At 30.3% G+C, this 13532-nt stretch overlaps 2 protein-coding genes across 2 annotated transcripts; one reads left to right on the forward strand and one right to left on the reverse strand.

The window, feature by feature from the left end:
* Positions 1-641: 641 nt before the first annotated feature.
* Positions 642-8961, reverse strand: LOC111026677. Its single transcript, XM_022304796.1, has 8 exons — positions 8833-8961; positions 6738-6914; positions 5841-6040; positions 3531-3729; positions 3219-3355; positions 3025-3156; positions 1091-1159; positions 642-1029 (listed from the first exon to the last, which is right to left on the reverse strand). The coding sequence occupies exons 1-8, from the start codon at positions 8909-8911 to the stop codon at positions 862-864; spliced, it is 1161 nt and encodes a 386-aa protein (XP_022160488.1). The 5' UTR covers positions 8912-8961; the 3' UTR covers positions 642-861.
* Positions 8962-11092: 2131 nt separating this feature from the next.
* On the forward strand, positions 11093-11845 carry LOC111026678. The gene is made up of 4 exons (XM_022304797.1): positions 11093-11204; positions 11271-11357; positions 11410-11502; positions 11562-11845. The coding sequence occupies exons 1-4, from the start codon at positions 11193-11195 to the stop codon at positions 11817-11819; spliced, it is 450 nt and encodes a 149-aa protein (XP_022160489.1). The 5' UTR covers positions 11093-11192; the 3' UTR covers positions 11820-11845.
* The last annotated feature ends 1687 nt before the right edge of the window (positions 11846-13532 follow it).

A 13532-nucleotide genomic window follows, 5' to 3' on the forward strand; every position in this document is an offset into this window, starting at 1 on the left:
TATGAATCTCTTAAAATCAAAATTTTGAAAAATCCTCTCTTAGTTCAACTTGAAATTAAATAATATTAATCTATCCTCAACATTTCAATTCGATAACTTAAATAGCTTAGGCTCTGCGTTGATTATTGCTAAAGAGTAAAGTACACTTTTCTTTAAATAAAGAGGTTATATTCTTTAAATCGATTTTTAAACGATGTAGCGGATTAGCTAAATTTGAATTCGATTATATAAAAACAATATATACTAAAAACGATTGTAAGGCGGTCAATCTATGCCATTACTAAGAATATTATTATCTTTAGTTATATTATCGTAAATAAAGTAATTTATTCTATTGTGATGCAGTAAGTTATAACTGTAGGTTTTATTAAGTATTGACAAAAAATTTGCATTTGAAAATGTCTTTGTGTGTATAAAATATAATAGAACACTTTTAAATTTTTAAATTATAAATTTCAAGTGTACATAAATAATATTTTAAGTTGTAACAAAATAAATATAAAATCGTCATTCTTCGTTTAAATACTTATTTCATTTTGTCTGAATTTGAACTAAAATGTTTATACAGAAAAACTGTACTAAAATCCCAATTCTTTTAGATGTTTTAGTTCCCTGACGTTTTTATCATAATTCATGTTTTCTTCTGTTATCATATATTTTTATTTCTTATTATTCTCTAGGTATAGTACACAGATTGTTTATTTCTTAAACAATTTCAAGTATACACATTGTTTTAATAATTTTTGGATTACAACAAAATAAAAAAATCGTTCTATGAGAATCAAGTAACTAGTAGAAGACACCATAATTAATTAACTGTACCTAATTACAGTATAAGACAATAACTATTAACTCAAGTATTCAAGAGCCTCTTAATGGTTCACAATCCTTCGGATCCGTTTCACCATTATATCTTTTTACCATCATATCAAACGCCATGTACTTTCCACAATGACATTTATCATCACGATCGACTAAATCTATATACATGCCTATGAATCCCTTTGCATTGGCTTTTGTAAATTTACCCTAAAAATTAAACAAAAAAATTAAATTAATTTTCATAATATTATACATTACAAAGTATTACTTTTTGGTACAATGCTTCTGAGTCATCGGCACAAAATTTACTTTTTTTGTTATTTTCGTTTTCACAATACTGTAAACATTTATACAAAGTATTTAAATAATATGTACTTTAAATATAATGATTAATAGTCAAACTATCCAAAAAATAATTACATAAATCGGTAAAAGTCAATTTCATCCAAAAAATTCACTCAATCACAAACTACGAAAGTAAATTAGGTATATTTTATACGTACTTAAATTTCTGATCAGATATTTTTAAATCTGGTACTGGGGAAATTGTGTTTACTCCCCAGAAGGTAAAACGATTTTATGAATAATGATAGTTAATTATGGTTGACGAGGAGTGCGGTGACTTCAATCGTCGGATACCAGGATGTAAATATCTGGTCAAAATTGGAGTTGTGTGAGAGGAGATGTCAAGACAGGACACCAAATTTAATATTGAATGTTCAATGGTCAATGGATGGGTACCTATATTTTTGATCTTATTACAACGAATAACGATATACTAATATGAACTATATTCTGACAGCGGACTTGGTTAATCGATTTAAATAATAATAAATAATAATGGATATTATCAATGTCGATGGGTAATTGTATTATATTACAGTTATTATATAACAATATATTTCAGTACATACAAAGTGAACGAATTTTCACGTAACAATTTTGTGGAATATTTTCGAATATCACAAACTATAAAAAAGCAGTTTCCACTCCTTGAAATGATGAAATTGGAATTTTATCACGAAAAGATCGATTTTGAGAAGTGACTACGATATAATGAATAATTCTGTACACACGTCATACAAATATTTATAGCATAGTGCATTATTCGTCGGTATTTAGGTACCCAAAAATCCTTACCACTGACCAATGGGGTTACGCGTACAACTATACACTTAATTTCACTGTATACACAAAAGAATGTAAATTATGAAACTTAGGGCTGCTCCAACACAACGAGTTTGTCATAAATTATGGCGATACTCGGCAGTAAAAGTACGATAACTCCTGTTTGTACAATGTATACACACCCGCTCCTAAGTCCTAACCACCCGTTTGGTCCGGGAAAAACGCTTGGCGCCTTGATGTGACAATAAAATATCGGCCAACTCATTTCTTATGAATTATAATTATAATCATAAGTTATAATATTTATGTTAATTAGTCTGTTTTGATGCTACCACGGTGAGGGAGTAAAAACGTAGGACCCCCGTCGCGGCCTCTGGTGACATTTGAAACGTTCACACCTGAATGTGCGGTAACGTATTTAATCATTTTAATGTGATGATTTATTAGATCAACCTTTTCGGTTGTTTTTGTTATTGTATACTTATATACGTATATACATGAATTATTATTACTATTATCACTACAATGGCTCGGTGACCGACAAAGTCCCGATGACCATAATTATTGTGTGTATCGATGAATGTAAAGATGATCCGTGATGTTTTAATGTTCCTGGTGCAAGATGATTTTTCGTCGTCGGAATAACGGTCGTTATGACAACGTATTTTTTTGTTTATTCTTATTCTTTTGGCCGAGTTTTACGCCCCTGAGCTATCTTTTCCTGTACAATACATCTTTGTGTGTTGTACTATTATTAATCTTACAGAAGAAAATGAAATAAAGGGAGCTCCTATTTCTTTCCTCAGCACTGGGTTGGTGACCTTTAATTTGATCTCATCAAATGACACTCCACGCCAAACCTGAAACCCGTATATCTACGAGATGTCACTAATGGGCATTGGCCAGTCAGTGTACCAAATATTCACTCAATGTATTTTGGAAACCAGATGCACTAATATTATATTATGTCTCCAGTCCTTTAAATCGGCATAGGACTTAGGTACTGATAAAAATCTATATGCCCTGCATACTTATTTAACAACTGATGGACACTTTGAATTAAAATGTTTATACCTCGTTATATGATATTTCACAATTCGTGAAATTGTCAACTGCATAATATAACGGTTTAGGACTTATTAAGAATTCAAAATATAATTTTTCCTTATCAATGTCAAAATCCTTTAAAACTGCTGTAAAATTGTTCTGAAAAAAACCATAAAATGTTTAATTTAATTTTGTAGTTATGTATTTGGTACAAATCTTACTAATGAATTAGTAAACGGGTCCGATGACTTCAAAGGTGTAATTCCAGTACGTAATAAATCAGGAGTACATTCATTAAAAGTATAAAATTCAATTATGTAGAAATCCATAATTCGATTCATCGTTGGGAAATAAAACCCTAGTATACAAAACATAACAAATTATAATACATTTATATTTGAATATTTGGTGAGTTGTATAATATACATATCTGTTATATCTTAAAAACCACAATTTTAATTTAAATTATTTTTTCCAATTGTAAGTATAAGCAATTGTATTTCTACTAATTTGATTTTAATTTATCCGCTTACAATTGTAATAGTAAACCCCGATTGCCTCTGTATATGTGACATTATTAACTATGATGCTTGTTTCATTATGGAACACATAAGGTTTATTTGCAAAGAAAGTTCTTGCACTCAAATACAACCCAATTTCCAAATTTGAGTTAAAAGCTCTGATAGTGTTCACGTAGTCGGTAAAATTCTGGTGGAAGTCACCATCAAACTCCTAAAGATGAATAAATTATTATATAACAATTTAAAGGTATGTTTAAAATTATAATCTATGTATCTATCTATATAATAAAAATGAATGTCCCTTTTGCCCGCACTCGTAATCTTTAAAACTACTCGTCTGATTCGCTTGAAATTCATTATAGATATTTAGCTGAATCAGGGGAAGGTCAGTAATATGAAAATAAGAAAATATACATCTTGTCCGCAGAAAGTAAAGATGCAAGGGTGTTACTAGTGACTTGCTCAAAGGGATTAATATTCTATATACATAAGAATTTACAGAAATAAAACTGAAACTCATTATTTTATAAGAAAAAATAAGCTAATAGTGGCCCGCCCTAACGGATTTCTAATAATGAACTATATAAATTTACACAGATAGAATGAACATAAATGTTAACTATATCTGATCGACAGATGGCTCTGGAGCAGACCCTGTACAACCCCAGCTAGTATATAATGTTTGACGTCCTAGAGGACGTCAGCACAATAACTCTTTAGAACAGATCCAAGTGTGAATTGCCTATTCATTGCTGGTCCAATGTATAACATATACTTAGCTATAGACAAAAACTAATTAAAAATAACTAATACAAACAATTTTATAAGAGATAAAATGAGTATGATTTCAACATCTGCCAAGAATATTTAATTCATATAGCAGTTCAGAGAAATTCTCAAAGTATTTGGAGCGTGATCAGTTAGTACTTATAGTACTCCTCCGAATAGACCAGAACAGTGGCATGCTCAGCTTTTTTGAAAAGGGGGGGATATTCATTTTTGACTTGTCACCGACACGTGGGGCTTCACCCCCCTGCCCACATTCCTTCTACGGAATTTATATTTTAATTTACATTATCCCTCTGAACAACTTAGAGAAAACATATTAATCTTCAACTTTAAACTTCAATCTTTTTAATTTGAGCTCTCAAATGGAAAAATCAATAAAAACAATTTAACATAAATTGTTTTACTTTGTTTGGTAAAATAATCGGTCATTTTTCTTTTGGTTGACATAACTAATCAAATCAAATAAATATATTACATTTTTTCATAGTTATATTCAAATTTAAGAAAAATAATTTTACTTACTTTTACATTATGAAACAATGAGTGTACAAGTACAAAAGATATGTTACTAGTAAAAGTAAACGAAGAACGACAATTATAATTAGTCAATAAACGCAATTACGCAAACGAAGATCGAAAACAAATTAGGACGAGTTCAATTTATCGTGCCGGAACGAACTACTGCCCGGTCGACTGGAGGTCGAAATCAGCCACCGTCGCTCTGCTTTGTTATTATTTTTATAAATATACATGCATTCGAGTCTATGACTATAATATATCATGGTATAAACATGTATATCATTGGAGAACCTATTCATATATTTGCTTATAATTTATAAATAATATTTAAATTGAAAACTTCTATATTTAATTTAGTATAAGTCATAAGACGGTAATAAGCAAATGAAATATAAATATGTAATCAGTAGTACTGAAATTGATACGTGCCGTCTTACGAGTTATGTTGAGGGACAATAAATAATAAATGAATATCGAATTTATAAGAATAGAGGAACGTGATCTAATTTATTACCAAAATCTTGAATTTTAAACTTAAATTATTTTTCATGTTGTAAGTAAATCATTACTAAGAAATCCCCCCCCCCCCCGTGAGCAAGCCATTGGCCAGATGCCTGAAAAGATTTCCTCTTCATGGAGACCCCTGTGTCAGCTGACTTATATTTTGAAAATCATGTAGAGTCTCCCGATCAATTGGTTGGATAAACACATGAAATACATTTCAAGTACTTTTGATCCGACAGTTTATTAGCGACACTTGCAGCGCAGCTTAATTAGTTGGACAAAGAAAATATGGCACATTATGCTAAACCCGGAGGTGGATTGGCTAGCTGTTCCGTAGTTTTCCGATAATGAACGAACACAGAAGGAATAAGATGGAAGGCAGCATCGAGAAGTGAAACTGATCAAACTCAATATGAATAGTACGGAAGCATACCTATGATTCTATTTAATTAAAATATATCTACTTTATACATAACTTAAAACTATTCGCAATTTAGACACTGTACTTACATTTGAATAAGGAAAATCAATTTCATTCAGAATCAACCCTTTGACAGGATAACGCCGAACAAAATTTTGCACATTTTGAGCTACAAGTTTAAAATTTCCTCTCGAAAGTACATCATACCAATCATGTAACCCTCCGTGTGAATAAAATAAGTACACATTTTTAGCCGGCTTATCAAAATCTAGAAGTGTTTGTAAGCGTTCTGTAAAAAAAATCATAAATAATGTTTAACTACCGTAGATCATAATTTAGGCTAAATTTTGCTAGAAACTAATGATGATTATAAACTTCTTCGTAAAATATTGAAATTTATATTGGTGCTAATGCCATTTTCAAAACATTTAGACTCATTGAATAACATAATTGAATAATTATTCCCCAAAATTACTCTGATTTACTGTCATTTTTGTTAATTTTATGCGTCAATACCGACTAACACATAAATCAATATCTAACTTTACAACTAGGCAGTGGTGGTTTTGGTAGTATTTTTTTGGTGAGACAAATTATGTAGAGCGAATACAGAAAGAATAAACGGCCGGTTTATCTTTATTTCTCAATAAATATAATAATGATATAAAAATATAATGATATTATATTCAATGGAATTTTGTCTGATTACTTGTCGTCTGTATCTATTATACGCATTTAAATTATAATTTAAAAATATTTATACAATTCTGGGATATAACACCGGTCGTGACAAACAACAGTAATATATTATGATACTTACTACATAATTTAATTAGTATATTTTATATTTATTCATAACCGAATACAGAATATTTATTACTAATAAGTAATAATAGATAATTCCTAACACTGCTACAACTCAGCTAAATAGAACTAGGTAGGTATTTTCTATAATATAGATTCTATATTTATAATTGTTTTTTTACCTAATCCGTACATGGCGTCTTTAGCCTCGATTCTATAACTTGGTGTACATATAACTCCATCATACACAAAAGATGTGCATTTTGGTGGAAGTTCATGTACTTTCACCACGTCTTCGTGACATTTTTTACCATTTTTTTCCATTTCACCTAAATACCGGCATGATGTTTCGCCAATTCCTAAAATAACAAAAAAAAATACGTTTTTTTACTTAATAGTTGTATCTAAAGAAAACATTGTCAATCACTAATCACTACTAAACGGGTCTTATTGGAGATAACAACTATCACGTATGTGACAGTCGTTCATAGTGCAACATGGCATTGGCATACACCAGAAACAAGTGTCGGGTAAACCAACTTACAGCCGGGACAACAGTGCGCATTGTGTATACTACTATATACGGCACAAGTACAAGATCCGGTGACATTTCGAGAGTCGTAAATATTTGAAAAAGAAATCACCAGTTGGTCAACTACCAGCCATTAATTTATAATAAAAAAAAAACTGTGCCTATGCATTTTTAATCTTTTTAAACTTCTATTGAAATAATAAATCAGAAACTATATATTACTTTTCATTTGTTTTGATCCAACGAACACAATATTGTTGACATTTATAGAGAAAAAAAACTGAAATAATATACAATTGAAAATGTCCATAATGAGCTTAAAACGGGTCAAATATTTAAAAAAAAAAATCGTCAAGGTTCAATTTCAAAAGATCATACAAATTTTATTTAGACATTAAGGTAGACATTTGTGTTTTGATAAAGATAGACGCACCTATGAGAAATCTTATTTTCAATTTTAAAATCTTAGATTTAAAAAGAAAAAGTATTATGAATTTCGAACTCAAAAGGATTTTCTAATTTTCGTTTTTTTTTTTTATCAAAATTCGAATGCTCGTTAAAAAAATCGTGACTATTTATTTTTTTAAATTTTTAAACTGATTTTGTAAAAATATATTAGAAATTAAATGTAATAAATTTACAAGCTTTTTGATCCAAAAAATAAAATTTTATCGACTAAAATTAAAATAAAACAAATAGAATTCGAAATTTTCTAATAACTCTAAATATTTTTAAAAAACATTGCAGACTCGTGTACTACCTGTATAAAATGTCAAAAGAGTCCCAATACTTTAAAATGTCATTTTGCATAGAAATTGGTAATATACACATTCAGTGAATATTTCGTTTAACGAAAAAATTTTTCAAACACAAAAAAACTCACATCAGTATAAAATCAATATATTTACACCTCCACTCAGAATCTAAAATACTAAGAGAAACTATTATGTTATATGACTCATATTGGCGATACTACATGTAATTCAATAACGCATCGACTAGCAAAATGTACCTAATATTTAACTCAATATTTATTATTCATTGTAACGTTGTAATTGCTAATTCAGTTATTTATTATACTTTTTCGTTTTCATATTACTTTTCATTGAATTTGAAGAAATATTTTTCCGGAAAATTCGATACTATATTATTGCATTTTGAGTGGAATTTGAATTATAGTCTACGACACGAAAAGCGGCTGGTAAACCACATAACCACTCTCAATACTTCACCAGCTATCCTCAGAAAAAGCCAACTATATCATTTCTAAGCTACAGACGGAATATAATATGACTATAAACATAATAATATATAAGTATAATAAATAATAGCACATTATTTCTTCTTATAAACTGACACGTAAACAAATTTATTTTTTGGAATTTGAAATTTCGTTTATCAAAAATAACGAATATATGTAGGTTCTTATCATTCTTATTACAGTAATCCCTCATCATCCACGGTGGGGCCTAATATATTATATATATATAAATAATTAATAAATTACTTTAAGAAAATAAATATTCAAATATTGTAAAACATGTTAACCTTTTTATGATATTTATAATTAAATACAAAAGATGTTCAAAATAATAAAAATTAGAAATTGTATGTTTATGGTCTCGTTATCCACTGTTTCGATATCCACGCAACTTTGCTGGAACGTAACCACCGCGGATAACGAGGGATTACTGTATTCATTATATATCTAATTAATAATATAAATTTGGTTAATTTGTATTTACCAGCTGCCGTAAGTAGGCTGACCAAAGAGCATATATATAATAAAGCAATCAAAATATTAAACACTAGTAGAGTTTTCATTTTATTCTACAATAATATTTTGAAATGAAATACATTTAATAGTTATTCAAGTACATGCATTATATACATGCATTATTAACATCGTCATTAGTTATATAGGTAAATTTTTGGTATTTGAGTAATGTACATTTGACTAGAGATCGCAGTTGTGTAAATAAATACACATTCAATAAAAATAAATAATGACTATTTGTTATTATGATAACTTATTAATCCCATAATTCTCTCTTTATTTTGAACAGCACGTCAATTTTACTGTTAATATAGCGTTTCAACTATGAATTAATTGTACATAACAACAAAAGTTTCAAAACTGACAGTGGTAATTTGAAGAAAAAAAAAATGTCGAACAACAATAGCCAAGCATTTAGCCTACACACACCTGACATTTCAACCGGCTTCATTGATTGTTCATCAAATTTCGAGTTTGATGATATGGTAAGTGTAATAACATATATATATTATAATTAAAATATAACGCAGTTTATATATGTATATATTATAGTTATCAACTACCCCGAGACGAGTATTTTTCAGCTCATTATTAAGCCAAAAAGCAAATAATTCTGTTGACGAAATTAATATGACAAAATATTGTATGATATTGTGACACTTACCTTAACGTCGTCGATTTCAAGCATGTATTTTTGAGGATTGTGACAATGAACACGAGCGAATAAATGGTTAGGTTAATTTTATTATTATTGTTCTTATGCAATTAGTATAAAAAATAAATGTACCATATCTAAAGAAAATTATATTATAGACATATGGGCTGGCGATGATATGTCTTGAAGCACTTTAAAAAATTGTCTGGGGTGAAGACTTTGGAGATGATGAAAAAATGCTGTTAGAGGCTTGTATTGAATCTAGTATTTAACACGTATTTGTAAATGAAAATTCATAATATATAATAAAAAACTATTGATAATTACTTACTAATCTATGTATACAAGTGTATTGATTAATTTATGTTCATTGTACATAAGTATAATTATTAGTTTATGTACATTAGCATAATTATTTATAAATCTTCATCAGTTGAAACATCAGGTAAAAACCGATACAACCGATATTAGTACATTTTGCCAGACGTATACTACACACACACACTGCTTTGCAAAAACCATTTATATTGAAAGACGATAAAATACATTTCCTGCCATTAGGTATGAATATTTTGGCTCTGTATTGAGATTAAACAATTAAGCCAGTTAAACATTAAGAGGCTAGGTTAGATTGACGCGACCTATCTAATAGCTTAATAATCGCTTGTGTCGCCAGGATGTGATATACTTAACGATATTATAATAATCGATATTAGTACTTTTTGCCAGACGTATACTACACACGGCGAATTTCTAAATAGCCACTATATATAAATGCTAATAGCTTGCACCTGAATATTTAGAACTCTAAGGTGCTGCCGGACTCTTAATAGCCACTGACACTAGCGCTAGCAATGGTATTCACTTTATACTGCGGATCAAAATCGTTAGTAGCTAAACATCCATTCTAGTGGCAAGACGTTGATATTTCAGTGATTTAAAAGTGTTTAGAAATAGTTTTAACATTTCTGATTCTATCACCAACAACGCTGCCCTATGCCCCTATACAAAAAGAAGACGTTCATTTATGTGCATCCAGCACCGCCCGCGGATCCCATCGACTGCAGTAATTTTATACTTGACTTCACCGGCCGTACATTTTTGAATGTGTCCTACGGACAAATTCAACACTGTAGTAATAATCACATCATCGCAGTATATTAATATGACAGCCGAATTTCTAAGACGTATATTTTCACTGATGTTGAATGTATTGTCGTTTATGTAGGGTCAACCGCAAAAATATAAGCGAAATTTATTTCTGGAAACCGATATTATTTCGCTGTTTAATATGCTGTGTCAAGGGGAAAATATGCTTGTCATCGAATCAAAAACACAAGCCGGATGTCGAGTATTGCTAAATAGGATAGATTTAAAAAAAATCGCAATATTTAGAATGGTGTATTGTCGAAACAGTCGTTCGAAAGTCAATCATCATACGAGCACTCGTCTTAAAACAGTTTAAGATTTTGGGTAATTATTTGGACCAGGAATTCATCAAAGTTTATTCACCACCAAAAACACCGGAAGAAATGATAGTTTTTATCAAAAATTTAAGTGATGATAAAATTATTGGATCCACTCCTAAAGGAGACATGAATTTCATCAGTTAGCTCAAAATACTTGCAACTACTCAATTAGCTGAATAATATGCACAACGATAGAGCGGGGAAATGTCACCCGAGGTTAGTTAACCTATCATTTATATCGCTTGTAAAACAAAATATTTAATGTATTTAATTATTTTATAGTCGTTCACTGAATCCGAGGTTTATCTCATTTCACCCCCGAGATATTCAAGCATGTCTCCAATGGACGAAAACCTTTCACCAGCAGGGGTAATATAAAATTTAAAAAATGATACAATTAATAATTTTAATAATTATTTAGGTAGCTGACGAGGATCGTGGTATCGATGAATTCTTAACGCAAATCAACCTTACACAGGCGACATGGGTGCCAATTCGGAAAACAAAATCATTGGTAATACGCACATTTAATTTTTAAAATTAATTTATATTAACAAAATATTCTTTGTTAAGCCTATTGATGACCCTGGCAGTCTATCAACGACGGTCATGGACACTCTTCCCGCATCGTTTGATTCAGACAATTTTGCACAAGACCCGTGCGGACGCATTAAATCATATCGATATATAGAACCTTCACCAGCAAGCCCCGCAGTTGACGAGACCGACGGCATGATGTCTTTCAACCACTCGCCATCTATTCTTGACTTCACAAGCGGCAAGCCCACGAAAAAATTAAAGCCGAACCCAAAACGCAAACTCTTTGATTAATATTGTTTAATAATTTTGTGTGAAATAAAAACACGCGTAATATTTAAAATCAATTTTTTTTAAATTATTTATCATAAGGTTAAAATATAAAAATATTTACAAGGTATAAAAATAGTTATAATATACTTTAAAGGTATATAAAATATTTTACAATTTTCTAACATCACCACTAAACGGATTATAAGTTATAATCTGGTCATGTAGTATTAAACAATAAGCCGATGTATTTTCTGGAATAACTGTGTCCGTTTCAAAGTCTATTCGTAGGTCCACGGTCGATGATTTCACGTTATCATTCTGGTACGTCAAATCAACAACGACGATTGGCACACAGTTTTGAAAAATATGTTTTGATAACAATGGTTCACAATAAGCTCTTTCGTAATACGATTTTTGAAAGTTGTAGAATTGTATGATAGAGCGGTGCTTGAATACGCCAATACGGGGTGAACGAATGATAATTCTTTTGTGCTATTTTACAATCGTCGACATAACAATCGTTCTGATCTTTTAGCACGATATTTATTTTAGTTATTGAAGTCGTGTTGAGACCATAAAAAACTGGATGCCTAGGTACCTCAACGATTTTATATCCCACAGGTACAGTAGGATAAAGCTCGCGTATGATCTGGCTCATCGGTGCTCTATCACAGAATAAGCCCGTGATTAAATTACACTCTACTTTTATGCAGTTTGTTTTCATTATGTTGACAATATTTTCAGATTCGTGAGTAGCACCAGTAGTGTATAAGACATTTCTAAAACCCAATAATTTCGCTATGTTATTCTCGATTCCTAAATCAACATCATAGCTGCACGATATCATACACTTTAATGTTCTGCTGTTTGTTTTTCATTCAAACATACTGACATAGTCGGGCATCATTTTTTGTATAATAGACTCTAACTGATCCAACTCATATGTTCCCGTAGGTATAATTACGTACTCATTTGTATTGATCAAATTACGGAAGATAATAGTATTGCAACTAGGTTCTATGTTTGGTATAGAATTATTTGTTTGTAAACTCAAAGACATATCTGTATTTTCTACTTCCAACGGTGGAGAGATCTCGCATGACAACTCACTAGAGTTTCCGTTTGACGTTAATGTGAGCATGATAAAAACTTTAAGTACAAGTGTCCACAGTTTATAGTATTATATTTCTGCTCTCTGCTGTAATTGAAATGTACGTCACATCCGTGAAAATATTTTTGTACTTCTAATGGTGGAGGCAAATTCCTAATACTGTCGTAATATTCGACTTTTTTTCCGATTTTTTTATACGCTACCCAATTGGTTCCTGTACCGTTTTCCGCATCCAAGTTAATAATCGCTGATTCTTGTCGTTTAGGAAGTGTAGATAACCTATCTCTGGTAAACACGCCGATGACATGAGGTATTTTCATTAAACGAGCGATTTTTATAAGTTCAAAATCGTACAACGCTCTACTGGGTAACGTAGATATTATTTTTTTTCACTTTTTGTTTACGCTGTCGAGCTCTTATGGACAGTTGACCCGACAACTCGCACCGTACAATGGTTGTTACCACTTACAATATTAGTAAATAAAGGGAGTAATAATATAGTAGGTGAATTGTAATTAAACAACTCTGTATTGTTCGTTACAATAATAATAATGATAATAATAATAACAATACAGATTAATATATTGGTGAGGACGTCTCCTGCTAATAATAAATAAATAATA

The sequence above is a fragment of the Myzus persicae genome, unplaced genomic scaffold (genome assembly GCF_001856785.1).
Source record: "Myzus persicae strain clone G006 unplaced genomic scaffold, MPER_G0061.0, whole genome shotgun sequence".
Lineage (NCBI taxonomy): Eukaryota > Metazoa > Arthropoda > Insecta > Hemiptera > Aphididae > Myzus > Myzus persicae.

What these genes read in the sequence shown, in the direction of transcription:
- LOC111026677 (XM_022304796.1), bottom strand. Translation starts at nt 8,911, where the DNA reads ATGAAAACTCTACTAGTGTTTAATATTTTGATTGCTTTATTATATATA. An exon ending in AGACGCCATGTACGGATTAG is followed by an intron (nt 6,041 to 6,737) that starts GTAAAAAAACAA and finishes TTTTTTTTACAG; the next exon opens with AACGCTTACAAACACTTCTA. An exon ending in CGGGGTTTACTATTACAATT is followed by an intron (nt 3,356 to 3,530) that starts GTAAGCGGATAA and finishes TTTGTATACTAG; the next exon opens with GGTTTTATTTCCCAACGATG.
- LOC111026678 (XM_022304797.1), top strand. An exon ending in AAAACCTTTCACCAGCAGGG is followed by an intron (nt 11,358 to 11,409) that starts GTAATATAAAAT and finishes ATAATTATTTAG; the next exon opens with GTAGCTGACGAGGATCGTGG. An exon ending in TTCGGAAAACAAAATCATTG is followed by an intron (nt 11,503 to 11,561) that starts GTAATACGCACA and finishes TTCTTTGTTAAG; the next exon opens with CCTATTGATGACCCTGGCAG.